Source organism: Acanthochromis polyacanthus, chromosome 5 (genome assembly GCF_021347895.1).
Source record: "Acanthochromis polyacanthus isolate Apoly-LR-REF ecotype Palm Island chromosome 5, KAUST_Apoly_ChrSc, whole genome shotgun sequence".
In the NCBI taxonomy this organism is placed as follows: Eukaryota; Metazoa; Chordata; class Actinopteri; family Pomacentridae; genus Acanthochromis; species Acanthochromis polyacanthus.
Genome location: NC_067117.1, coordinates 22,700,872 through 22,728,590, shown reverse-complemented (window position 1 = coordinate 22,728,590; position 27,719 = coordinate 22,700,872). Strand labels below are relative to the sequence as shown.

Genomic DNA, 27,719 nt, shown 5'->3' with positions numbered 1-27,719 from the left:
CAGAAAACATGGCCAGAGTCAATATCCCAAAAGATGTCAACAAAACTTTATTTGATTTTTTACCTTTTGGCTGAATGTTTTATTTGAGGTTCTCTAAACTTCTGTAAACAAACCAAATCTAAACTGTACTTTGCCCCTTGAGTCATTTTCAAATAACAACCCCATTTTTTTGGATTGTTGGTGAGTAATCAGCAGTATACACCGATGAAACCTTTTTCTCAAAAAACTGGCTGCTTGGACGGCTGTCACACTTTCCACTGGTGGTGCCCAAACACAGTAGGAAGTTCTAAATCCTCCAGAAATCTTGTGCTATGCCCCCCCGCTTTGCTTGCCGCACCTCAGGAATAACCACAGAAAGAAGTGTAAAGCCTTTCAGAAGCATCCACTGGAGCCCTGTGTGTGTTTCTGTGTTTGATATGACCAGTGCATATCTCTTGTAATATGAAATGTGTGTTCGCTGGTCACTTTAAGGTCCTCATCAGTTTCCTCATGGGGTCCAGAAACCATAAACTGGCCTTAAAAGACAAGAATGGTGTAGCTGGTCACAGGTTTGACTGTAGCATCATGTCACTGTAATGATTCCTGAGATGCACCGATCACAGTGGGCGAACATAGCACAGGATACCTGGAGAATTTCAAACTACCCACTGTGTTAGGAAAACTACCTCCCAATCCCAAGCAGGGGCAATCTAAATTCCACCTCTGTTCTTAAAAGATAACTTTCATCTTTATTGATTCGACAGCAGTGACAAAGAGACAGTAAAGTGGGGAGACGAATGGAGGAAGGATCTGCAGTAATTGGCCATGGGCTAGGTTGAGCCACCAGGGGGCCTGACTGGCGGTTCCATCCATCCCATAGACTGTATATATAATGGACGTAGCATCTGGTTCCAAAATTGAAGCCCACCCGGAAGTGTCAAAAACTTGCAATATCACGCCGTCGGCTAGGGTTGGCTCCAAAAAGCTTTTTCTCCATAGACCCCAATTCATTTTTGGAAAAAATAAAATTTGATAGACTGATGTTCTACAGCTCAGGATTTTTTCCCCGTTAGTTTTCATGGTCAAAATGAGAGATCAGGTGGCCGATCTTAAAATAAATCAGTACTGAATTTTAAATAAATCGTTAAAGTTGGCGGAGCCAGGGGGTGTGGCTATACTTGATTGACAGTCCCATAGACTGGTCCTGGCCCGAGTTGCTCTCCGGTCCAGCCTTTGTGATGACGCTTTTTACGTCACTGGCTCCAAAAAATCCAAAATGGCGACCAGGAAGTAGCAAAATCCGGGCTTCATTTTCTCGGTGTTGAAACCAACGGGTGACGTCACGGTTAGTTTACGCCTGATCCATCCATTATCTTTACACCGCTTAATCCTCATTAGGGTTGTGGGGGGCTGGAGTCTATCCCAGCTGACTTAGAGCAAAAGCAGGGGACACCCTGGACAATTCACCAGTCTATAGCAGGACTACACAGAGAGACAAACAATCACATTCACATTCACACCTACAGATAATTTAGAGTCACCAATTAACCTCAGCAGAATTTCTCTATCAGTCACATACTGTCAGGTGTGGGAGGAAAGGAGAGAACCTGGAGAAAACCCACCATGCACAGGGAGAACATGACAACTTCAGACGTGAACCGGGGACCTTCTGGCTGCAAGTTAAAGTGCTAATTACCTATCCACTGTGCGGGCTGCATACAGCTAAATTTTAATTACATGAATTAAAAATTATACACAGAACTCTACACAATAAGGTTAGCACAACGTTTACATACTGTATGCTGTAAATGGAAAGATGAAGCAGTGAATAACAGCTACATGAACACTTGGTTCTGGGAATATCACTTGAAAATTTGAACTATTTAGAAGCACTGAGTTTGTCTTAACATTTAATAATGAGATTCAATCTTACATACCCCACCAATAGGATGATTAACAATTAGCACATTCCTGCTGTTTGCATTTCCAACAAATTTGCACAACTGCATACAATAAAGGAAAAAAATGCAACATAATGTGCCTTTATGCAACTAGTGCTTAAACACACACCTTAGTGCTTTACAGTATGTTACTTATTATGATTGTGGTTTTCAGTGAAACAAGCTTGCTTGTTATAATTTACCTGTATTTGGTAAGTCTATAGGTGTTAAATACATGTCCTAGAATTTATTACAAACAGTTCAACAACCTGTTTGCTTTGGCGGATACAAGAACGGTACATTTTAACACAGAGGACAAAGATCAAGTAAAAAAATCACAAAAAGCAAATAGTTTCACCGTATACAGCATTAATGTCAAAATCCATTATGCAGTGATACTCTGAAACATGAAGACTACAGTGTGTGTTTGGTCTCACGCTGCTGTCTGTCTACTTGCTGAACACACTCCCTCCAGGAGCTTTGGCAGCAGCAGGTTTGTCCAGGACCGTCTCTGTTCCCGTCCTCACACCGCTGAACACCGACGGAGCCACTTTACCCATACGCTCTGAACACACAGACATATAGAAAATATAGAATGACAGAGCTGCAGGGTAGAACAGAGATGACAAAAACATCTGCAGATTATCACAACTCTGAGTATGTAAGCAAACAGAGAAACAGTGCATACTTTACTGTACTGTACATGACAACAAAATCATATTAACCTATATTTGGATGGGTCATCAGTGTTTTATCCACATTGACCCTGATCCTGATGGGTCACAGAGTTCATAGTAACTCATGGTCACTGTGAATTATACAGTGGTGCAAACAGTGCTTCATTATGTAAAAGGAGAAACAAATCATGCAAAGCAAAAAATACAAACAAATATCCACTAAAAGTAGTTTCAAAATGTAAGTGAAGCAAAAGTAGTGCATTATTATCAAGAAAAGTTAGCTTCAAAATCAAAATTTAACTTGGACAGAAAGTCTTCTGTATGTGTTGTATTTATGTTCTCATTTTTTTGTTTGATCTAAGTCGAACAAACTTATGTGTCATTTATAAAAGAGTGTATTATTAATTCAGACTATAATATAGAATTAAATGTGGGAAAACTTAGGCCTGCTGAAAGTGTAAGGATCAAGTACAAAACATATAAAGTTTTTAATAAAGTACATGCAGCCTGACTACTTTTAAAATAATATCACTTTTTTTTTGCAGTATTACTTCTCAGGAGTTTGTGCATTATTAGTTCCCATGTCATGTATAGCATTTCATTTCATGTTCAATATGAAATATGCAATAATTCTGACTTGAATTTCTCAGGTGTAACATTTTATTTTCATTCCCAACAGTTTGATTATATGTTTCCCTTTCATAAAACACTGTCATTGTAATGGACATTTCATTTCCATTTTCATGTTGTTTTTCAGGTGAAATATTTCATTATCATGTGTGATATTACTTACTATCTCAGTATAATTACCAGCATTAGTCTTTACCTTTCTACCCTAGCCTTGTTTTGGCATATGTATTTTATTTCAGTACTGTATCACACTAAGTCCTTTTCTAGGTTTTAAGCACTACATTTCTAAGGTTGTGTCATTTAGTTTTGGGGGGTTTTTTGTGAGCAATATCTGGCACAAAAATTTCCTTCAGGATTAATAAAGTTTTATCTTATCTCATCTCATCTTATTCGGGCAATAATTACTTAGTTCTAGAGGAGTGTATTCAAGAAAATGTAGCTGCCAGTAATTTTGTGTTTTCCTTTACGTAAACACGTTTCTAACATAAATTGCTAACATAAATTGATGATGAAAAGTCACACACAGCTGTATAACGACAGCAGGAAAAGATCAGTTTGCCCTGCATTCCGCCTTAAATCTACTTACCGTGTCTCCCCCACATGTTCAAATGAAATCTCCGTCCATGAACCAGGCCCATGTCTCAATGAAAAACATGATTATTGATGGCAGCTGTGTAGCATTAGCCACCTAGCACTGCTACGATGTGCAACTCTTCTACAGAAGCGTTGGTGAGGTTTAATCTTACAGCGTTTAAAATAACAATAAGACTCTAGTGACCTTATACGACTTGGGAATCTTTAAAAAAATACCAGATACTAAATACAGACGTAACAACAGTTTCTCTGCCTTTCTTCAAAACCAATCACGAATGCTTATTAAGCATCTGTCCCTGGTGGTCTAGTGGTTAGGATTCGGCGCTCTCACCGCCGCGGCCCGGGTTCGATTCCCGGTCAGGGAACTATACTTTTTGCTATCAGATTCCTATTGGAAGAACCAATCCACCCACATAAAATCAGTTATTAAACCTCTGCTGTGACCATCTTTGTCCAAACGGAGTGTGGCCACTCCAAATAAAATTAAATAAAAACATTTGGTTGTCAACATACACAGATAAATGCCGAAACACAAAAATACATTTAAATTGATTGGATGAATTCTTTCTTTATTTTATATTAAAAAGTAATGAATAAATATTTGTGTATATATGTATATATATGTTTGTTTGTTGTGTTTTATTTTGCTTTGTTGTTGTCTTGAATATTTTGATTTGTTTTTGCACCAACGAATACCAATGAAAGATGTTTATTATTTTGATATTTTTATACAGATTGCTCTTCATCATGCGTGCTATTTTATTCCTATAATTATATTCGTAAACAGTATCTCTTTTGCTGCTTCTCTTTTATTGATTTATCTTTTTTGTTTCTTTGTTTGATTATTTTTACAAAGCTAACTTTGAGAAACAGAGAATTCCAGTGTACCTGTTGTGCAATGTTCAAGGTTCAAGTTTAATTTATTTATACCCGAGGGTAGATTTGTAGATAAATGACTGCATTTGGCATTCTGTTAGAAAACAGACATTGAACCTGGCCATGATAGATGCTCAAGTGACAAATACACCTGAGCAAATGGCAATAAATCCTATTCCTATTCAGAATTTTCTTATGAATCTCAACATTTATTTACTCCATTAGCAGGAAATTTAACATCTACATGCCAAGCAAGATTAAAACAAACATCTTCACACAAGGAAAATTATATTTGGAAAGAGCCTTTCTGATACATTAAAACATATGTCTACTCCTATAGCAGGGAGTTTAACATCTACAGGCCAAGCAAGATGATGAAAACCATCTTTCCAGTGGACAAAGAACACATTTTCTAAGGACAGGGAGCGAGTTAGCGTGGTGTCATGTCTCATGTGTCGGTGTAAAAGACTTTACTCACCACACTCCACCATGACCTCATAGGTCTTACTCTTGACCTCGCCCTTCAGTCCGAGTTTGCTGCGAGCTCCTTTCAGGTCCTCCTCCTTCATCGGAGGGCGCTTCTTCTTTTTCACCTCGCCTGGCTACAATGAAGAAAAGAAAGAAACTTCTTGTTGTGGTAATGGTGCTGCCTGTAGCCAAACCCCAAACAGCACAGTGTGTTCGGTTACAATCAGAACAGCAGAAGATGTGACGTACCTGTGACATGGCTGTTAAAGCTGCTTCCACAGACTCTCTCTCTGGTGTTTGCTGCTTGTTTTTCTGGTGTGTCTTTGTCTCCCAGCGAGCCTGACTTTATATATAGTCCTGGTCCAGACCCAGTGAGTCAGTCAGACCACCTACCATCAGGCCCACTCCGCCTGTTGTCAGTGTGTATTCTTAGTAGTGACGTGAGGGATGGTACAGCTAGAACGGGTCTCCCATCTTTAACGATAAGCTCACAGGCCAACAGCTGATAATTCAGGACACAACACAAGTGGCCTCCTCCTCCTCCTCCTCCTCCCTTGCTGACCCTCTGGCTCAGATTCTGAAAATGTTGGCATTACAATTATAATCAAGAGCGTCCACCACCCAGCAACACCTCACTGCAGCTCCAGCAGCCACCCGCCCGTTGCTACAACCTGATTTGAGCCAGAGGGAATTCCTTTTTTGAGGCTTGTAAAAAGCATTTCCAGACAGTTAACACATGAACTAACAAAATAAGGGCTGAACCAAGAAGAGAGCTGAGAGAACTGCCCAAATGTCAAGCTGGAGTTACTAAACAACGAGCAGTATTCATGTCAAATCAGCCAACGTACAGCCTGTTGAAGAGCTAGGAAAGTAGTTTTTATTAAAGTTACAGCTTTACTTAATCTAATCTATTTTTACCCAAGTCTGGTTTTAGGTAAAGTATAGTTCAAACACATTTCTTGCATAATTTTAGTTTTTATGTTGGCAAATTTTGATCTTTTTTTGTGTGTCGTTGTTAAGGTTCAAGCCTAGCTGTAATAATGTTATTGTATTTTTATGTTTTTAATTTGTTTAATTTACTGTTTTTTAATCTAGGCTTATTTTTGGCTTATTACTTATCTATAAATCACTTTGTACTTCACTAAGCAGTTTGAAATCAGCTATACAAGTAAAGTTTGACTGGAGAACAGATTTAGATAAAGGAATTTAAATATGATTGTATGTTGATTTTAAATTTCATTATTATTTTTAAATATGATATTAATCTTATTTTTTGTTAGTTTAGCACACATAACATCTCACATCTCTGTTTAGCTAAATAATTTCTAGTAATATCATATGAAAGAGCTAAAGAAAGAATTTCAGAACCAGCCAGTAACCCACCAGTTGAAACATTTAATTTTTTTTTATTTTGATCAACTAATAAACATCAGGCTATTTTTAACCCTCCTGTTGTCTTAATTTACGGGCACCAAAAATATTGTTTCTTTGTCTGAAAAAAATTCAAAAATTCAGCAAAAAAAAAAAAAATCCCCAAATTTCTGAAAATGTGCAAAACCTTCAGGAAGAAAATTCTAATAACTCCTTGAAAGTTTCCCCGAAGAGTCTTATTTATGAAATCCCCCAAATGTGGTAAGAAAATACTTGTAAATATTTTCAAAAAATGAATAAAAATCTTCCAAAAAAATCCTAAAAATATCTAAAGTGATTACATATATATCAGTAAAATTTGTAAGATTTTCTTTAAGAACATTCACAAAAAAAATCAATCAAAATCCATCGAATTTCACTGGATTTTGGTTGATTTTTTTGTGAATGTTCTTAAGAAACATTTTTTGACATAATTTTTTTCCACCAAAAAATTTTTCAAAACTTTCCCAAAAATGTTGAAAATGTGGACATCAGAAGATTCACTGTGAAAATATTTTTCCCCCCATTTTCAAACTTTAAAACGGGTCGGTTTGACCTACAGTACAAGGCAAGGATTAAAGGAAGAGCATGTAGGTGTGAGTACATTTTGGATTCTCCTGATAACCAGTTGTATTTTAGGCAGGAAGCAGTCAGCCAACAGTTAGGACGATGTTGGTCATAAGACTTGGCAACCCAGCCTGGAATTGAGGTGTAAACTGTGCGATGATGGATGAACTGACTCACTGTTTGAAAACTCATTCAGACATTTCTCCTGCATTTAACATCACAGGACCAAGATAATCTATGAAGAAACTATGAAGACAGAATAGGGGAAGCCAGATTGCCTCACTTCTTATTCGTATATTAGCAAGCTGAATCAGGCCTTTAGCCATCTCCTCTACGCAATACATGGTCATACAGATGCTTACTAGAACTTTGAAGGCAAAAGAACAGAGTGCCCGACCTGTAAGGTGAAAGTAATAAACAGAAAATAGTTATTTGTGTGAAGCTGATCATATGTACTTCTCTCAGGAACGATCATGACTCATGGCGCTAAATTACTGCTTCTGTGAAGAAGCTACGGGCACTGCAGGTCTATTTGTGAGGACACGATCATAACTGAACTGGTTAAACGGGAAATGTGCAGCCTCTAGTGGTCAGAACAGCAGCTGCATGTTTTTTATCCAGCGACTCATACGCGTTTACATCCCTGGTGGTCTAGTGGTTAGGATTCGGCGCTCTCACCGCCGCGGCCAGGGTTCGATTCCCGGTCAGGGAATGCGTTTTTTTCTGTCTTCAGCTGCCACACAGTGCACTAAATGAGACACAGGTGTACTTGCAAACATTATTATCTATGTTTTTAACTGTGACAAACCAGGAATCTTTCTTGGCAAGCATGACGTTGTTTACATTATTTTGTCTAAATACTTTTGCACAATAATCGCCTGTTTCAAAATTGAGCTCACTGCCGATGATGAGCTGTGGGCTTTTTCAGAGCTGAAATTCAAAATCAGATTGCTTTTATGTGTGAGAGAAAAACTGATTTGCCATTCCTGTAGGATTCCAACATGGACAAAACATGCTTTCATGGTAAAACAACAGATGCTAAATGGTTGGTGCAGTTGGTGAACAAAAAGAAAAGTGGGTTTGATTCCTGGGAAGGGAACATTTTTCTGTAACTTCCAAGAGGAAATGACTCCGCTACTAAAATAGTGTATCACATTCTTTATTTGAAAAGCATTTATAATGATAATTTACCTCCATCGCTCATCTTTTAATCACCTAGTAGTTTAAACTTTGCAAAATACTAAAAGCCCTCTTTGTCCCGGTTGAGCTGAGAGTTACCATAACTGCTGCAAGGTGCTGTACTTTCCCCCTTTTTTAAATGCACAGTCATTAATTCCTTGCCAACATGCCAAAAACATCAGAATGAAATCATCACCAGCACCATAGTCATCACAGTTTATGTCACTCCATTTACTTTAAACAGGACCAGCAGTCACACCAGTGAAGCACACATGTATTCAGCACACACCAGTAAGGAAGTACAGGTGAGCTGTACAGATACACTCGTGTGCACAAACAAAAACAAACACACACACACTCTTTCTCCCAGCTGTCTGGTCCACACTTATTACAGTTTAGAGGTCTATGCATGTCACATTCTTAACATCAGAGCCTGCTGAATGCTGCTTCATGCCTGAAGGTCTGGAGCTCTGTGTAAAACAGTCAAAGAAAACAAAACCAACCGAATGAAAACAAACAAACAAACAAAACAAAGCAACCAAACACCTGCTGGTAAATCACTCAGGCACATTACTGGAACAACAACAACAACAAAAAAAAATCGAAACAATACAAACTCCCACAAAATACAAAAAGGAAAGATGAAAGCTATGATAAATGGGAACTTGTGCAAGAAATGATTCCCATATCTACTCTCTCTGTTGGAGTGAAAAAACAACCAAACGAAACACTTTTGGGACAAGCTTAGTCACCTTTTTGGCCCGAAAATAACACTCAAAAAACAACTTGAAATGAGACAAAAGACATTCAAAGATGGAAACGTACAGTTAGAGCACATTAGTAAAACAGTGGGAAACAAACTGCAGTCTCGTGTCTACGGACAGACGACGCTGGCCGAGCCGATATTAGACGGATGTTGCAGTGTGGGACTTGTAGTCCTACGGGTTTAACGGCTGCTAGACGACAAAAATGGAAGATTGCTGCAAGAGTTAATGTGCTCACTCTGACAAAAAATAACATTACTTACAAGATATACAGTAGTAAAGTGTGGAACTGTGCTGTAAAGTGTTAGAGTCGCATCAGCACAGTGGTTTAAACACCGACGTAATGCTTCCCTTAAGTGGAAGGGCGTGTGACCGTACACACCCACAGACACACACACACACCCACAGAGACACAGACACAGACACACAACAGGCCATGGTGGTAGGTCTATATGAGAAGACAAAAGGACAAAGTTTACATGAAATCTAGATCAGGCAAATGATCCCTTTAGGGACATGTTAGGGCATAAAATGTAATCAACTCCACAGATAGTGTCGTTTGCGTGATATTTGGCTCTACTGGGCGTGCTTAGGTTCGTCCAAATGACTTGATCCTGGACTACCTCACTCGCACACATTGCCACTTAAGTCTAAACGGTATTAAACCAGCGTTACTTGTTTCTTATTACACTCACATTAAGGATTAAGAGATTCGTTTTTTCCCGGTACCTTTGAACACAACACTCACCCCAGTGAGTGCCATGCTGAAATACAACAGAAAAACTTTGTCAACTGCAAAAAAATATGTTGCAGAGTCCCAGTTGAAAGAGTTTTTGTAGTAATCCTCCAGGAGAGAACAGTAAAGGGAATTAAATTACAGTATATTATTGTTGTCATCGAAGGCTTACATTATTATCAGTGGGGGTACAGGGAATGTACGTGGACTTGTGAGGTGAAGAGCTACCAGAGGAAATTGGATCGTAGCAGTAAAGCTAGGCACACAGGTCAAACAGGGATCCCCATGCGAAGCTTCTTCTTCTTCACCGTCTTCAGACCAGTGAGTCGACGGACGTCGTCTTCATCAGACTCGTCCATTTCATCATCCGCTGAGAAAAGGATCTAAGAGACAGGAAAGAGAAACAAACAGTTATCAGCCCTTAAAAGTTGGGGTAGGCAGGTTCATTGCTACATCATGAATACTTAAGGCGTGTCTTCCAACAAACGGATAAAAACTGCACTTAACAATTTTTTTGGGTGGGTAGAAAAACATTTAGCTTGGCTCCATGATGTAACATGAATCAGAGACACATTCTCAGCTCTCCATTATTAGATTAGAGTAAACTAAACACAGAAAATGCACAGTTTTGGCGTAAAAGAGGAGGTATGAGAAGGACTTTCTGTTCTACTGAATGTCTCAAAGTCTTTCCATTGCCTGACTTTGGTTCTTTCAAAAATCCAGAACTTCACTCCCTAGTATTGCTCAAGCTTCACAAGCACTGAATCTTTTCTTTTTAACAAATGGATGAAAGTTTTAATGTTCCCACAAAGAAGACTCTTTCTGCATCTGTATGATTTGTTTTTAACTCATGTTTGTGGTGAGTTTGTGAGATAACATTTGAACTGTTAGCAATGCAGAGCAGCAGATGGAGCTGATCACACAGTCTCATTGAGCTGTGTTTTACCCACTATTTGAAACTCGTTCTGTTGTTGCCAACAGAAACAAACAAATAAGTAAATGAATAAAGTTTTATTAGAATTTCATAGAGAGCAGGAGAGAAACAAATATGTACACCAAATGACTTTAGGTTGCACAACAGACAACATTAACACACTTTAACCAACTCAGTGCTTGTTTATCGGTTTCAGTCTTAAGATTTCTATCATTTCTGAACTTTAGCTTAACAGTTTCCACATAGCTCTGAGATGTGGGCATACAACAAGCTAATGGTAACATTAGGCACATTAGCCATCAAAAACAAAGGTAATCCGCTGGAGCTTCAGTCCTCAGACACTGAAAGTGCAAGAAAACTCTTGGCTCTACAAGTTGCTCACTCTGAATGGCAGGAGAGGGCAGGATTATGCCAATTCTTCAGGTGCAGACTATTGGTTACCCACTTGGCAAGCTGAAATCTCCATTTCCACAACTACCTCCTGCACTGTATCGCAAACCAAAGTTCATTCAGGGGGTCACTGTTGTCCCCTGACAAGGATACTCACAGCTCCCTGGTGGTCTAGTGGTTAGGATTCGGCGCTCTCACCGCCGCGGCCCGGGTTCGATTCCCGGTCAGGGAACACCTCTTTATATGCAAGAAAAAACTAAACAGCTCTACTAGCGAGATACAAGCATGTTGTGTTTTCTGCTTAAAACATGAAACACCCTTTGTCACTGATAATGACCGATAAAGGACAAGTTAACCAGTTCTCAGCAGAATATCAACATGAATACAACTACAGTAAAGCAGAATACACCATAGCACACCACCATGAAATACCCAAATTAGCAATGGCACATTGTGCTTTGAGCAACAGTCATCGCAGTCCATGACTAAGAAGAATTAGTGACTGACACTACTTTTTCGGACTGGAGTTCATCAGAAGGCACATGATTTGGCCATCAGACTACACCCTATGTTTGGAGTAGTGCTGGACCCAAAAATGCGAATATTCGGTTGTGTGTATCCGACTATTAAGTTTTGAGATATACACTCAATTTACTTCGTGATAAATAAAGTATATTTTGATTCGATTTGATCTACTCAATATTGTATTGAAGCAGCTGAATACTTAGGCAATTTCTTATTTCATCTCTTTAATTAATAGACGGTACCATGTAGAGGCAGAAGACACTGCTGCCAAGTAAACATTGCAGTCCTTGAAGATATTGATATACAAGCTCATTTGGAGGTTCCCTATCGACCCTCAAAACTGTCACTCACAGCTCCCTGGTGGTCTAGTGGTTAGGATTCAGCGCTCTCACCGCCGCGGCCCGGGTTCGATTCCCGGTCAGGGAATGTCTCTTTATGTGCATGTTTAGTGACATGGTATGTGAGGAATCCATGGACTGCTTCATATCGGATTTCTCGTCTGACCAGAAAAATTAATCATTTTCACTGGCACGATAGATTATTTCCCCCTTAACTTCACATACCAGTCAGAGGGATTATTTCATTGCCACAATCAGACACATTTGATGCTGCATTTTAAGCCAATAAAATAGTAATAGTGAGTAAGAAAAGAAAACACGAACCAGTCAAGAGTTGACCCTAGAATCTTCTGAGGCATAGTCAGACATGTTACAATTATTAGCAACTGCTGCCAAGTAAACATTATACTCCTTGAAGCTCATACTAGTATACACATATTAAAATAAATGTGTTAAAATCTCACCTCTAGCTATTTATCATATATCAAACATCATTCAGGGGGTCACGAGTCTCCTGAAAATACACAGTTTCAGCTCCCTGGTGGTCTAGCGGCTGTCGTGTTTTCTGCTTCAAACACATAACTCACATCGTCACTAATACTGACTGATGAAATAGAGGTAAACCAATTCAGCAGAATGTCAACATGGATAAACCTCCCACATTCACATTAAAGCAAAATACACTGCAGCACACCGTCACAGAAACATAATGCTTAAGAAATGTTTTTTCATTCATACTGTCATGCAAGACGAGACCACTACGAAATTACAAAATTAGCAATGGCACAATATACTATGAGGAACAGTCACACGGCCCATAGATAAGAAGGCAAACCAGGTGTCTGACACCACTTTGTATGACAAAGTGTGAATGTAATCAGCTTATTTCATCTTAAATGGCAAATACTGTTGCCAGAGTCTTGTAAGTGCTAAACAACAGCTGTGACATCTGTCATCGTGGCAGTGGGTGGAAGTGGGCATGTGCTAAAGTTTTCTAGCATGTTTGATTCAACTTTCCCTCAATCCACCACTAAGCATCCCGAGCCAAAACAACAACAACAACAAAAAAACTACTTGATGACATTGTTATGGCTATGTTCAAATGAATACAAAGTCCCTACAGACACAACTGTGTCTTACATATTTTTCTACACAAAATCTATTTTTTTCATAAGGCTAACTATTTATTTATGAAGTATTTGTCAACGGTCTCGTTTCTTAAAAAACCTCCCATTTATCCTGCTGTCAATAATAACCACAGTATGGAAGTGTTTGATCACATCAACTAAAAAAAACATGTGGTTTAAATTCATGTACCACACATTCCTTGACACTTCCCCTGATTTTGCATGATAGGCATCAGTCAAAGCTTTGAGGGATGGTGGCACTGAAAAAGCCACTGTTAAAAATAAATTAACTAGAGTTCAGCAGAATTTAACAAGTCAAATGGAGGAAAGTTCTTTGGTCTGATGAGACCAAAACTGAGTTTTTTGGCCATCAGATAACACCCTATGTTTGGAGGACACCAAACAATAAACATCATCACAAACACACTGTCCGCATTATGAAGCATGGTGGTGGCAGCATCATTATAAGCTGACACCTCTTGGCAGTAGGCCCCGGAAGGCTTGTAAAGATAGAGGGTAAAATGAATGCCGCAAAGTACTGAGAAGTCCTATGCAGTCTGTAGAGTACTACTACTTGGGAGAAGATTGCTTTTCCTGCAAGACAATCCTTTCATTAAAATAATATTGTTTTACTGTTGGTAGGGACAAGTGCCCATTCATGAGGAATACTTGAATTAAACCTTCCTCACTAAATTATTGTTAAATATGGTTCAGTCAGGTAGTGCTGGAGATCCAACAATGTCATCCACACACTGTAATGGTTGTTAAACAGTTCTACATGCAGTGGAAAATAACCACTGCATGTAGAACTCTGTAACAACTGTTAATTATTTCAACCAACAAATTCCTTCTATTCCCCCTTGATTTTACAGAACGGTCAGAAAGATTCTTTCATTTTCATTATCAGAAACATCAAATCTTCATTTTAAGCCAATGAATCACTGAGTAAGAAAAGGACTAACGAGCCAGCCAGGAGTCGAACCTAGAATCTTCTGATCCGTAGTCAGACGCGTTATCCATTGCGCCACTGGCCCGCAGTGACTGCATGCAGCTGCTGATGTGAATACATTCCTGGCGGCAGCTCAGCCCCTCCTCCACAGCTCTGCGCGCTAATGAAAGCATGCTCTTTAGCTGCAGCATGCAAGCAGGAACTGAAACAACCCACGGAGCAGGCTTTTGTCTGCACCGCTTTCACTGTTTAGATGTTTAAATGCCTTTAAAGTCAGCTTGATGCTGTTTCGTGATCTAAAAGTGTTCACATGTGGCACTCATGGCTCATCAACATGAAATACAGCCAATATTTAAAACAGGCCTAACACCATTTCACTCAAATATTATTGCACTGGATACAAATTGCCTGCTGGTAAAATAAAAAATTGAACATTGGTTTCTAATTGCCCAGATGTGAAAATAAATTGAATGAACTTGTTTAATATCTTCAGAAATACATGAGGGAAAAATGACTTCCAGACCATCCTGTTGTCTGTTTACCTTTGAGATGGGGAGTCACTGTACTTGGGTTTGACACAAGTTGGACTCAGTGATGTTTCACTGAATTAGGAGACAAAATTGAAAACAATAAATCAACCATATAGGGACAAACAGCAGGAAGACAAACAATAGGTATAATCTTACTTTGATTGTGGTAGTCATGACCACTCTAATCACGTCCAAGTAAAACAATGTTGGATGAATTGGGACACCAGCAGTATTTACTGTGTCTGTAATACCAGCGTAGTGATGGAGATAAATCGTGCTTGCAGTGTTTCTGAATTAATAGGACAAGTCAAAACGTGAGCCAGCCAAGCGTTTACTCTAGAATTATCTCATCTGCTATCCAACGTGTTATCCATTTTGAGCCAAGACAAAGCCAGCGTGTTAAGTTTTACACATTTTGCCCCTCATACTGTGGAGGAAAAACAAATCACCCAGTCCTGCTCAATTTCAATATGTTAAAATTCAAAGTTCTCAGATTCAGAAGCTGCAAAGCCACAATGTGCTATGAGCAACAGTAAACACAGGTTACTGGTTATGAAGACAAATGACTCTTGCTTGTAAAACAAGAACTTCTGCAAGAGCCGTGTGTATACTGGTTAAGACTCATGACAGACAACAATGATCTGCTTTCAAGTATATATATGAGCAGATGTGATTCAGCCACCTCGACTTTTTGGCATATTGTTACCTAAGCTTTTACTTTTGCAGTATTTTCCATTGGTTTTGTTCCTTGAAAGCACATATTTACTCTGCTGTGTAAGCTGACTGCTGTATGTTAGTCCTTGATAATCATTAACTAAACCAACCAATGTGTGTGAAACTTGTAACGTACAAATTCCTTAATGTTTTTGGCTTCTAATACTTAACAACTCAGTAATATTCCATTAGTAAGCCACAATTATGAAGACAAATGTTTACATTATCTCTGCAACTATGTTTTTGTATATGAAGTAAGGCTGTCGTTTTAATATGGAAAATATTAAGTCAGTATAGCTTAAAATATGACAAGTATTCTCTCAGTAAAACATTATAGTTGAAAGGATTGTTCAATTCTTCAAATACTCCATTTCAACATGAGACATGATAATTCATTGGGTCATCATCTTAATTCATGAAAAAGTCAGTAAGAAAAGGACTAACGAGCCAGCCAGGAGTCGAACCTAGAATCTTCTGATCCGTAGTCAGACGCGTTATCCATTGCGCCACTGGCCCGCAGTGACTGTGTGCAGCTGCTGACATGAATAAATTCATGGCGGCAGCTCAGCCCTTCCCCCACAGCTCTGCGCTCTAATGAAAGCATGCTCTCTAGCTGCAGCATGCAAGCAGGAACTGAAACAACCCATGGAGCTGGCTTTTGTCTGCACCGCTTTCACTATTCGAACAGTGAAACGCCTCTAAAAAGATGCTTGATACTGTTTTGTAACTGAAAAATGTCCTTACATGTGACATTAATGGCTCACTGACAAGAAACACAACAACAGGCTAAACAACATTTTGATCAAATAATGCATTACAAACAAACTGTCCATTGCAAAAGCAAAAGTAAACAGCGTCTCTCACTATCCTGATGTGAAACTAAAGTAGTATGTTTGTTCAAGACCTTGGGCAAAAATTACTTCGAGATTGCTGTTTTTCGCCTTCAACAACCCTTTTCTCAAATTGGATTCAGTGCTGTTTGAGCTAATGATTGAATGCGACCAAAATGAGAAATGATAAATCCACAAACCCACAGTCAGACTCTTTCCCTGTTGCACCATTGGCCCTCCTTCAGATAACAGAAACCAGCTCCCCAAAAAAACCAAACCTGCATACCTGATTATTTCCTCTTGACTTCTGTTGGACCCCTGCTTCTCATCGCCACCTCATTATCAAACCGCAGGAAGAACAATATCACATGTTTAACAGCCTCTGCGAGTTTATAAAATCAACTTCACTTGTAATAAAAGAGGAGATGATTCATACCAAGTGCAAACTCTCACAAGCATGTGATGTCCGTTACTTTTTATTTTTGCACTAAATTGCAAAGAAACAATCGCAAAGACACCAAATATGGAACTAAAAGGAAGCAAAAGTAAGAATATCAAATGACTGGATTAAAATAAGATAAAATACTACCATAGCACACCTACAGTGCCACAAAATAAAAAATAAGAAATTCAGCGTCCCCACAATAGGAAAGTACTATTAACATGTTGTGTTGCTAATGTGCGTAACTTTCCCATTAGCTTTGATCATACGCTGACTGGTCAGAGCTCAGTGGAAAGTACATCTAAATCTGAGGAACCATTTGACACAGCACAAAACATTATGACTGATTTGAAACGAATAATCAAAGACTTGAACGGTCAATATGTTTTACGTCTCTAGTTGTGTCAAGTGCAACCTAAACTCAGCTAGTGTTCACATCTCTCTTGCTCTCTGTGATCACACAGACTACATTTTCAATCCATCCATCCATTCTCTCTATACACCACTTTATCCTCACCAGGGTCGCAGGGGGTGCTGGATCCTATCCCAGCTGACTCGGGCGAAGGCAGGGGACACCCTGGACAGGTCTGTCACAGGGCTACATATACAGACAAACAATCACACTCACATTCACACCGACGGGCAATTTAGAGTACTCAATTAACCTCAGCATATTGTTGGACTGTGGGAGGAAGCCGGAGTACCCGGAGAAAACCCACACATGCACAGGGAGAACATGCAAACTCCATGCAGAAAGATCCCAGGCCGGGATTTGAACCGGGGATCTTCTTGCTGCAAGGCGAAAGTGCTAACCACTACGCCCCATTTTCAATACAGTTAAAATGAAATACAGCTATATTCCCTACAAGGCTTCTTACCTAGACAATTTTCTTTATGTTGTCAGACAACAGAATAATAATGAAATAGTGACTGAGACGCAGCCCATTCAGCTCTTCAACACAGCCTTCAACATTATTGATGAAAAAAGGAGCAGACTGACAGCTGAGAAGGCTGAAATGTTAATCTTTCTGAAGAAAAATCTGTCCCTCATGTTAGACAAGGCAGCTTAAGTATTTTCAGTTCAACATCAGCCAGCTGGCATGTTTTATTGTTTTCAGTGAACATAACGTGAGTATTGAAATAGTGTTCATTCTAATATTTAGTTTCATTAGTGTTTTACATCCAGTACAACATCAGCGGCTGCATGCAAAAGAAGAAAGACACTAGATTGCACTATTACTGTTTACCCTTGTTTTTCTGTTTTTGTTTTGGGGCAGCAAATCAGGTATAGCCTAGATTTTTATTGTTTTGATTGTGTGTCTTAAGAAGCCATGTGTAACTTACTGAGTACTACCTACATTGTTCTAGTGAAGATGCTATTATTTTATGTTAATTCATAAAATTATTTATTGCAGCCTTGCAATGCCATTGAGGTATAATGTGACTTTTCTGTTTATACAGTGGGATTATTTAGTTAAATTTAAATATGTGCACCAAGTTGCAGTTTTATTTCAAACATTTGAATGGTGCAGCTAGGTCTGTTGTGTTTACAAATGCTGTTAAAAGCGATGTGAGCTTTAAGTTTTAATAAAGCCACAGCAGTTACACATAACTTGTTGTCACATGTTTTCCTTCTTTCTTTAGGGGACCAGAACAGTTACTGTACAATGAACGTGGTGTTTTTAGATGTCAGTATCAAGCAAATTACATCTATGTATTATTAAACAACTTTTAGAATGACAAAAAGAATATCGGTATCGGCCGATCCTCAAGGCTGCAGTATCAGTATCGGTATCAGATGTGAGAAAGTGGTATCGAGCCATCCCTAGTTATGAGAGTGTGTGGCTCCGTTATTAGAGAGGGAGAGAGAGCAGCGTGTGTGTGTGTGTGTGTGTGTGTGTGTGTGTGTGTGTGTGTGTGTGTGAGAGAGAGAGAGAGCGGGAAAAGCGAGATGTCCGAGCGACCCTGAATGCAGCGCGAGCGAGTAAGACGGCACGGCAGTTGATTCGGGGAGAAAGAGAGAAGAGGTGTGTAGCTGCTGGGTTAGCGCGACCGTATGGTTCAGCCGCTGTTAATTTACAATAAAGGCTGTAGTATTCTTCAATACGGCCGGGCTCCTGTGTCTTTGCCTTCTACGACTGCTGAGGAAGTGAAAGGGGTTAACCCCGAAGTAACAACAGTAACTTCGGCCCTGGAGAACTGTCGGGAGCCGAGCAGGAAAGGTTAACATAAGGATTAAATATTAAATAAAAGTCATTTAATGCCTAAAATTGATTCTCTGTCCAATAGCACTTATGTGTGGTTGAATTTTCAGTTTTACTTAAACAGTTATATTTTAGCCTACTTTTGGAGACTTTCCATAAAGTTTATGAACGTGACATCGTCACGTGACAGCGCGGAGGAGAGAGAGAGAGGGGAAGATGGCAGATCCTGCACGGAGTGACTTGGTGTCAAAAAAGAACACAACTTCTGCAGTTTGGGAGTGTTTCGGGTTCAAGGCAAATGAGAAAGGCAGAGCCGGAAAATACTGATGAAGCAATTTGTAAATTCTGCAATCAAAAGGTGATCGCGAGAGATGGAAACACCTCTAACCTAAGGACGCATCTCCAAATCAACCACCCACTCACTGCTGCTAGTATTCAATTTCCGAACGTGAAAGCACAAGCCAGTAACAGTAATAGTCAGTATAATACCATATACCCCGGTAAAATATGAATATGAATATAATGTGCTGGTGTGTTGAATCCAATTACCTTTATCCTAAACAGAGTGCCAATCAGTACTGAAGACCAGCAACAGCTTACAGTTGAGTGACTACGTCAGACTGAGAAAATCTAGAGTTTCAGAAGCACAGAAGAAGACTCTCGGTTTAAAATAAAAAGAAAAGCTTGCTTGTGGTTTCTGTAACACAAAACAACAGGCACTTTAAACATTCAATGTTAAGATCCAAGTGACACTTACCTCTGACTCTGAGTCATCATGGGAAAGAGCTCTTCTGTAGCGGACCTTGCTGTTCCCCCGTGAGTCCTCTTCTCTCTCCTCTAGCTTTGCTTTTGTCCTATGCTTCTTCATTAGGAAATTATCTACCACCCAGAACATGAGGGCCTGAATAAAACATACAAAATTCTGGTGAATGATGCTTCTCTAGGGCTAAGGATCATCTATACAAAGATCATTTCTTATATTATTTATGAAAATGGGAAACATTCATATGCACACACAAGTCAATGGCTATGGCATGAACGAACAGAGATGATTTATGTGTCCAATCACAGGATCCCATTAGACATGTGCAGTATTGATTCTGCAGGAAATGACAAGTCACAGCGCAAAGGAAAACACACAGTAACAGCAGACTTACATTGATGAAGAACGGAACGATGAGCATGACGATGGCCAGTTCCAGGTTAGGATTCTGTATGGGGTTGAGGAGAGCCAGCTGCGACACAAACACACACAATAAACATACAAGTACAGACATAATGTTGCATTTATTGATAATATTAAAAGAATGGTGATAAAACACGTAGCCCTATCTAGACTTAACACAGTGATAATGTTACAGCCTCAAAATGTACAAATGTTTTATAGCCCTGCGAGGGAGTAGCAACCTGTCCCAGGTGACAGATTCTCTCACACAATGTCAGCTTGGACACCCCACAATCTCAATGGATAATCAAATGAACAATGTCGTTTCACCAAATCAAATTTAAAAGCATTGCAGGCTATTATGTGCACTACATATAGATTTGGAACAGTTTGCCGTTCTACTCTGACTTAAAATGCAACTACTGTGATTTCACTTGTATAGTTTCTATACTTTTCTAGTAATTTTTCTGTGAACTACAACCACTACTTGAAGAACAGGAGTCATCAACACTAGCTCCTTGGCAAAGGCCAGAGCTACACACGTGGACAAAATTGTTGGTACCCCTCAGTTAAAGAAGGAAAAACCCACAATTCTCACTGAAATCACTTGAAACTCACAAAAGTAACAATAAATAAAAATTTATTGAAAATTAAATAATCAAAAACAGCCATCACTTTTGAATTGTTGATTAACATAATTATTTAAAAAAACAAACTAATGAAACAGGCCTGGACAAAAATGATGGTACCTCTATAAAAGATTGAAAACTATTTGACCAGAGTGACATGATTAACTCAGGTGTGTCATTTAATTGACATCACAGGTGTTTCCAAACTCATAATCAGTCAGTCTGCCTATTTAAAGGGAGACAAGTAGTCACCCTGCTGTTTGGTGAAAAGGTGTGTACCACACTGAACATGGACAACAGAAAGCGAAGGAGAGAATTGTCCCAGGACATCCGAAAAAAAATGATAGACAAACATCTTAAAGGTAAAGGCTATAAGACCATCTCTAAACAGCTTGAAGTTCCTGTGACAACAGTGGCTCATATTATTCAGAAGTTCAAGACCCACGGGACAGTAGCCAACCTCCCTGGACGTGGCCGCAAGAGGAAAATTGATGACAAATTGAAGAGACGGATCGTTCGAATTGTATCCAAAGAGCCCAGAGCAACCTCCAAAGAAATTAAAGGTGAACTCCAAGGCCAAGGTACATCGGTGTCAGATCGCACCATTCGTCGTTGTTTGAGCCAAAGTGGACTTCATGGGAGACGACCAAGGAGGACACCACTGCTGAAAAAAACTCATAAAAAAGCCAGACTGGAATTTGCAAAAATGCATGTTGACAAGCCACAAAGCTTCTGGGAGAATGTCCTTTGGACAGATGAGACCAAACTGGAGCTTTTTGGTAAGGCACATCAACTCTATGTTCATAGACTCAAAAACCAAGCATACGAAGAAAAGAACACTGTCCCTACGGTGAAACATGGAGGAGGCTCAGTAATGTTTTGGGGCTGCTTTGCTGCATCTGGCACAGGGTGTCTTGAAAGTGTGCAAGGTACGATGAAATCTGAAGACTATCAAGGCATTCTGGAGAGAAATGTGCTGCCTAATGTCAGAAAGCTTGGTCTCAGTCGCAGGTCATGGGTCTTCCAACAGGACAACCATCCAAAACACACAGCCAAAAACACCCAAGAATGGCTGAGAGAAAAGCGTTGGACTATTCTAAAGTGGCCTTCTATGAGCCCAGATCTGAATCCCATTGAACATATGTGGAAGGAGCTGAAACATGCCATTTGGAGAAGACACCCATCAAACCTGAGACAACTGGAGCTGTTTGCTCATGAGGAGTGGGCCAAAATACCTGTTGACAGCTGCAGAACGCTCATTGACAAATACAGAAATCGTTTAATTGCAGTGATTGCCTCAAAAGGTTGTGCAACAAAATATTAAGTTATGGGTACCATCATTTTTGTCCAGCCCTATTTCATTAGTTTGTTTTTTTTAAATAATTATGTTAATCAACAATTCAAAAGTGATGGCTGTTTTTGATTATTTAATTTTCAATAAATTTTTATTTATTGTTACTTTTGTGAGTTTCAAGTGATTTCAGTGAGAATTGTGGGTTTTTCCTTCTTTAACTGAGGGGTACCAACAATTTTGTCCACGTGTGTACGTGCTCTAGTGGTTAGGATTTAGCATTCTCACCACCGCAGCCCAGGATAGATTCCTGGTCAGGGAACACACTTTCATCTCTGTTTCACTGTACAAGAACCAGTGCAGTGGCTGTAACTACTTGATATATAGTTTTACTTGCACACAGGAACTACATTACGTTGAGAAACCAGGGGTCTTTCTCAAGAAGCATGAATTTGCTGGACTATGTAGTCTGTAATGTGTCAGACCAAAAAAAAAAAACTATTTGCCATTCCCGCAGAATTCCGACATGGACAAAACATCTGCTTTCACAGTAAAATAACAGCCACTACAGCATTCACGGAGAAGATGCATTTAGTGAATGAAGAAGTAAGGTAGCTTATCCCCTCAAGCCCATGGGGACTCCTCCATGGACATCCATATGAAACCCAAAATTTCTGTCAGTGGTGACGCTACAGACAAAATTATACAAACCAGTGCTTTTAGTTTAGCACTGTAAAATGAAAACATAATAAACACCACACAATGCAGTAGTGTATACATGGACTGACACTTGGGACTCTGTAGGGTTCTAAATAATCAATGATCATCCACAGTTTTAGAGGCACAATCCTGGCACTTTATCAAATAAACTTGACAGAATATTCTTTAAAGAGCTAATGAGCACAGAGCCCACCAATTATGTTATGCAAAGCAGTAAGTGACAAAAGCTGACTGAGCAGCAAGATGATTCAGAATCAGAGCTGCTAAATGTAGATGCAATGTTTAGCCCATATGTATAGTCTTTGTGTTGTCATGTGATGAAATATGAAAGCTTTTTTTTCCTGAACTTCTTCCACCGTCAGTGTAAAAAAGTGGATTGAAAATGGCTAATGGCTCTGGAGAGTGCTGCTGCCCTTTAAATACTAGCTTTCATCTAGACCAGAGTAAGAAAATGATGACATTAATGGGCACTATTTTCTCATTCTTGCTACCTTTTCAAAACACTGCTCTTACTGTCTTACCTTCTTCCACTGGGGGATGAGCAGGACCAACATTATAAGGACTTTCTCGAACACCATGATGAGGATGTAGAGGATGCACTGGCCCAACCATGCTGTGCACTGTATTGGTTCTCCTGCACACACACACAGACAGCTCACTATCAAGAAATTTGCATGTGTATTCAGATATATATTACAGAATTTCATTAGATTTCACTTCATTGATGCTGAACAAGAACAAAAGAAAGCACCGGTAGTGTCAGAAATGACCCTGCAGCATCAGAGCACTGAGGGCAACTACTGCCCTCCACTGGGCATCATAGGCATTTTAGGAATTTGCTGGAGCTCCCACTTTGACGCTCACACATGGTCCTCACCGTATTCTCCAAAACGAAGAGAATCCCACTGCCTCCACTCCACAATAGCGCTGACGGCTCTTACCCCTGCATAGATCAGCAACATGCCCAGAGAAGCATCTAACAAGAAATTAATGAGGTATCTGGGGAAAAAGAAAAGTGAATATAATTTAATTCTGTGATTAAAAGCTTTTCTGCTGGACAGTCTAATGGCTAGGATTCAACACAAGGCTAAATAATCTTGATTTTAGCAACATGTAAAAGCAGGAAGCTCCGGGGAGAACAGTTAAATACTCACAGCGAGCAGGGATCCTCCTCTGTGAGGTCTGACAAGTAGACATTAGCAAAGTGGATGAACAGCATCCCAATTGCCTGTTTTGAGGTGTCCAGGAACCTGCAGAGACACAGTCAGGTTACTTCCAGCAGGATTCATGTGATGCCTTTGCACAAAAATGACTTTTAGTTGGCTCAGCTGCCTTACCAGATCTTCCAGGGTCTCCTCTCATGTTTAGGCTCCCTGAACCGTTTTACTGTAGAGAACAGAAAGTACCACAGAGATGATGGGATTTTACTGCAGATTGCTTTCACAGATGCAAAGGTGCACAGAAAATATCTCAAACAGAATCTATTTTGTTTTTAGGAAACCACTTTACAATCCTCCAGGGGGCTGTTAAAGGTTCAATTAGCATTTAATTGTTTCTACAGTAGATTTTTGGTTTAGTCCAACTGAAAATCTTGCCCTATACAGACACATTTATGATTTAGAACATCAGTGTGTTTATAACCAAGAAGATAGATGATTACTAGCTTTGGGAGTGAAAAAGAGAAATACTGTGATTAAGGGTACATAAATCTATGTGGAGATGGCTTGTAGATGTAAAACTAACTAAATAAGATGTCGTTAGTCACAGGAGAAACTAAAACCTGACCTGATATCACATGGAGCAGCTTTGTAAAAAAACAACAACAATCTGATACTGTTACTTTTAGCTCAAGTTACTAGAAAACAAGAAAGCGATTCTACCTGCCAAATGGTAGAAGTGGATCAGGCTCTAATTCTCCAGGGTCTGATGATTAAACACAAACAGCTAGTCTGACTAAGTTAAACATAGTAATAAAGTGCTAAAGATTACGTTTTTAGATACAACTAAGTTGATCTGGTGGTCTACAGTGTAATAATATTTACAAACCAGTGCTTCCTCTGTGAAAACTGCTTTTTAGAGACCCTCGCTTTAAATAATGTCTCTATATAAAGCAGTCTGAGTGGTTTAATGGAAGGAGACTCATCAATGCACAAATGAAGCGCTTGCTGTTCTTCACAATAGTGTCTTGTTTTCTGTGATACCCCCACCATGCTCTTATTTTAACTCTGATAACACAGACCCTGGTTATATAAATTGTTAGAACCCATTACACCTTCGCTGTACATCAAACAATGTCACCTTTGTAAATTTGCATGTTGTAGTGTTGCACAAACATACACTGAAGGCTTTATGTGTTTTCATGTGGGCAAGTTATGCTGCAAGCTGTGACCTCAGTTTCTGCTCTGAACACAAGTGTGACTTCAGACTAACACACCCTGTGTGCAGCTGGGTGTGATGCGATCGCAGGCGGAGGCCTCGGCCTACTCCTTCTGCTCAGAGAACTGCCTCGAGCAAAAAAGAGCTCTAAAATGCTGAACATTCCTCACTGCTGTGAGGCTGCTGGGACACACAAAAGTTCTCCCATTAGGTCACACAGCTGGAAGTGCTGTGCCAGACACTGGCTGAATCAAACCCTGACTTATAATCTGAGTTGATGTTTTCTTGTCAATCTAAATGACAAAACCACCTTAGCCTGAGCTGGAAAAAACTTAAACTTAGTTGACAATCATGAACAGGCAGTTTGTCTAGTGTTATATAATTACACAAATACTGCCAATGGGTTGGCAGATGCTTATCACAAGTTTAACTTTTAATGTACACGTTCAAGGTAAGCAACACTCTTAACTCCCATGGCAGTGTCTTATAAATTTTAGTAAGTGGACTGAGCAGATAGGAGGAAAGCATACAGTGTTTTCTGTGCAAGAAAGGTCAACCGTGATGGGAAATGAAACGGAAAGAAAAAGGAAATATCTTTTATTACAACCACAGCAAATGATCTCAACAAGTGAAGTCACCTGGTGTAGTATTGCACTGAACTGAAACCTTCTGCATTTATTTTTATAAATCGTATTATTTGTCTAGCTCTGTACACTGCAAGTCATTTTAGGTTTGATCCACTTAGCTCTGCCATGTTCCCCTGCTGCTTTAAAACATGAGTTAACTGAATTTAGGTTGAAGAACTACTTTAACGCCATCTATGAGCTCTGAAATGTAAAATTAGCAGAGTTAACTAGTTTAACAACAAGTTAACAAGTACATTCAGCTGAAGGTATATTGATTCAATTATATGGTCTCAGATAATTATTATGGTCTTGCTCCCTGCATACAATTCAGTTTAAGTAGTAAATAAAACAAAAAAAGTAAACTTCATGGAACATTCTCTGCATAGATGGTGGGAAATCTGCAAGCATTTTAGAGCTTTTTGTTTAAAAATCAAGTAAAAAGTGAAAAACAGATCAGCTGTGGATTCATTTATCTCATCATTTTAAATAAAAAAAAATCTGACATCACACAAAGTTCTAAATGTATCAGAAAATAAAAACTACAGAATTTAGGTTGAATTGACCCCAATCAACACAATTCCTGTATTTTCATTAGATTAGGGAACCATTGCCTTCAGTAAAAAAAATAAAATAAAATTAAAAAAAAATATTGTTAAGGGAATGTTCTGAAAATATTCTCACAACTTATAGTTTCAAAGTTATGACTTGACTTCTCTAAAAACAAACAAATAAAAGGAACTGAATGATGCCAGCATTTCAGTTTTACTTGTTTTAAAATGAAGTAAAAATGAAAACAAAAGAAAACAGCTACAGATTAAATCAACTCATTTTGGGTCAAAACATCTCACATCACACAGCTAAAGGTCTAAACGTATACGAAGTCAAAAACTAGACATTTTAGGCTGAATTAACCTCCAATTAACACCAGTTCTGAATTTACATTGAATCAGCAGGAAAGGATTAGCTCAAATCCAGTCTAATGTTTTACACTGTTGAGTCCAGAGTGGACTTTGATCCTCTCAGCTGTGATCAATACATCTGATTAATCGGCTGGTGCTATTGGATAATGCGGGCTTACATCAGCAGCTGGTGTCAGATATCGGACACACAGCACGGCTCTGCTCATACTTACACATCAGCGTGCTGAAAGCCATCACAGCGAGGAGACCTTGCAGGAAAATCCCAAACGAGTCCATCAGGGCTCCGTTTTCGCAGCCCCGGGTGTCGGTACCGGGCGTCGGGCTGGAGGACACCGACGTGTTGGTGAAAGACACCGCGGACAGAGCTGCTCCTCCCGGACCTGCTCGAGCCGCCTCTCCGAGCGGGGACAGCATGTTGACACCGCTTACAGCAGCCATGGGACGAGACTAATCGATAACACACACACTCCTCAGTCCTCTCCAGTAGTTCTCGGTCAGCTAATCGATACGTTAAGCGGGACAGTCTTCGGTGAAAGACGGTGGCATCCTCTCCCTCGAAAGCTCATCCTCCTGCTTCTGACATCCACACAGCCATAGCTGCTTCGTCATGAGAGAAGTGAAGGTTGAAGATACTAGAAGTTGCAGCGACTTCTTGTGAATCTTTTACTCACGTTAGAACCGAACTGCAACATCAAAAACAAAACGGGAAAGAAAGAAAAAGGGGGAAGAAACGGCAGAAGATCCGAGCAGGGGAGAAAATATTAACTGCCACTTGGAACCTTCTCAGCTAACATTAATAACAAACACCGGCTAAACCTGCCATATACATGTACTCAAACAGACGTTAACGAATCCAAAATACGCTATACAGTGAAGAAAACCCGGTCAAAAGTAGCTTTTTGCAGCTAACCGTCAAAAGAGATGTTGCTATCATTACCTACCTAGCTAGCCTCCAAGCGAACTACTCAGCTCCTGTAAGCTAAAGCTAAGGCTAGCAAAGTTGAATTTTACCTGACACTGAAAACGACTTGGGCACCCGTCGCTCCTGACACTAATAAAAGAAAAAAATGCTCGTCTGCGTTTAAAAAAAATGAAACTAACGCGAATAATTGCAGGTCATAGCTCGCGTACATCCAGCTGCTTCCCTGCCCAGCAGTGCCCACTCATGTTGACAGACGTCGGATCATGT

General features: G+C 39.6%; 1 protein-coding gene and 6 non-coding genes across 10 annotated transcripts; 4 read left to right on the top strand and 3 right to left on the bottom strand.

Annotated features, from left to right (window-relative positions):
- Positions 1–24: 24 nt before the first annotated feature.
- LOC110955295 (store-operated calcium entry regulator STIMATE) lies at positions 25–27,715 on the bottom strand. Of its 4 annotated transcripts, XM_022200233.2 has the most exons (10): positions 26,743–27,715; positions 23,946–23,994; positions 23,763–23,858; positions 23,486–23,607; positions 23,130–23,242; positions 19,961–20,038; positions 19,561–19,704; positions 10,096–10,203; positions 5,175–5,298; positions 25–2,484 (listed from the first exon to the last, which is right to left on the bottom strand). In XM_022200233.2, exons 1-10 carry the CDS (start codon positions 26,966–26,968, stop codon positions 2,369–2,371), a joined length of 1,176 nt encoding a protein of 391 aa, XP_022055925.1. In that variant the 5' UTR covers positions 26,969–27,715; the 3' UTR covers positions 25–2,368. The 4 variants fall into 4 exon arrangements, with proteins under 4 accessions (XP_022055925.1, XP_051804177.1, XP_022055924.1 ...); XM_051948216.1 differs by lacking the exons at positions 25–2,484; positions 5,175–5,298 and having other exon boundaries at positions 8,285–10,203; positions 26,743–27,213; positions 27,542–27,715; XM_051948217.1 differs by lacking the exons at positions 10,096–10,203; positions 19,561–19,704; positions 19,961–20,038; ... (3 more) ...; positions 23,946–23,994; positions 26,743–27,715 and adding an exon at positions 5,414–5,810 and having other exon boundaries at positions 25–1,461; positions 2,357–2,484.
- Positions 4,114–4,185, top strand: trnae-cuc (transfer RNA glutamic acid (anticodon CUC)). Its single transcript has one exon. It is a non-coding gene; the product is annotated as a tRNA-Glu (tRNA).
- On the top strand, positions 7,782–7,853 carry trnae-cuc (transfer RNA glutamic acid (anticodon CUC)). The gene has a single exon. It is a non-coding gene; the product is annotated as a tRNA-Glu (tRNA).
- Positions 11,305–11,376, top strand: trnae-cuc (transfer RNA glutamic acid (anticodon CUC)). Its single transcript has one exon. It is a non-coding gene; the product is annotated as a tRNA-Glu (tRNA).
- On the top strand, positions 12,024–12,095 carry trnae-cuc (transfer RNA glutamic acid (anticodon CUC)). The gene has a single exon. It is a non-coding gene; the product is annotated as a tRNA-Glu (tRNA).
- Positions 14,096–14,168, bottom strand: trnar-acg (transfer RNA arginine (anticodon ACG)). Its single transcript has one exon. It is a non-coding gene; the product is annotated as a tRNA-Arg (tRNA).
- Positions 15,771–15,843, bottom strand: trnar-acg (transfer RNA arginine (anticodon ACG)). The gene has a single exon. It is a non-coding gene; the product is annotated as a tRNA-Arg (tRNA).
- Positions 27,716–27,719: the final 4 nt, after the last annotated feature.

Excerpts from the sequence above, each read along its gene's own strand:
- LOC110955295 (XM_022200233.2), bottom strand. The coding sequence starts at position 26,968 with ATGGCTGCTGTAAGCGGTGTCAACATGCTGTCCCCGCTCGGAGAGGCG. Across the intron at positions 23,995-26,742 it reads GGCTTTCAGCACGCTGATGT|TAAAACGGTTCAGGGAGCCT; the intron begins GTAAGTATGAGC and ends TGTTCTCTACAG. Across the intron at positions 23,859-23,945 it reads AGGAGACCCTGGAAGATCTG|GTTCCTGGACACCTCAAAAC; the intron begins GTAAGGCAGCTG and ends GTGTCTCTGCAG.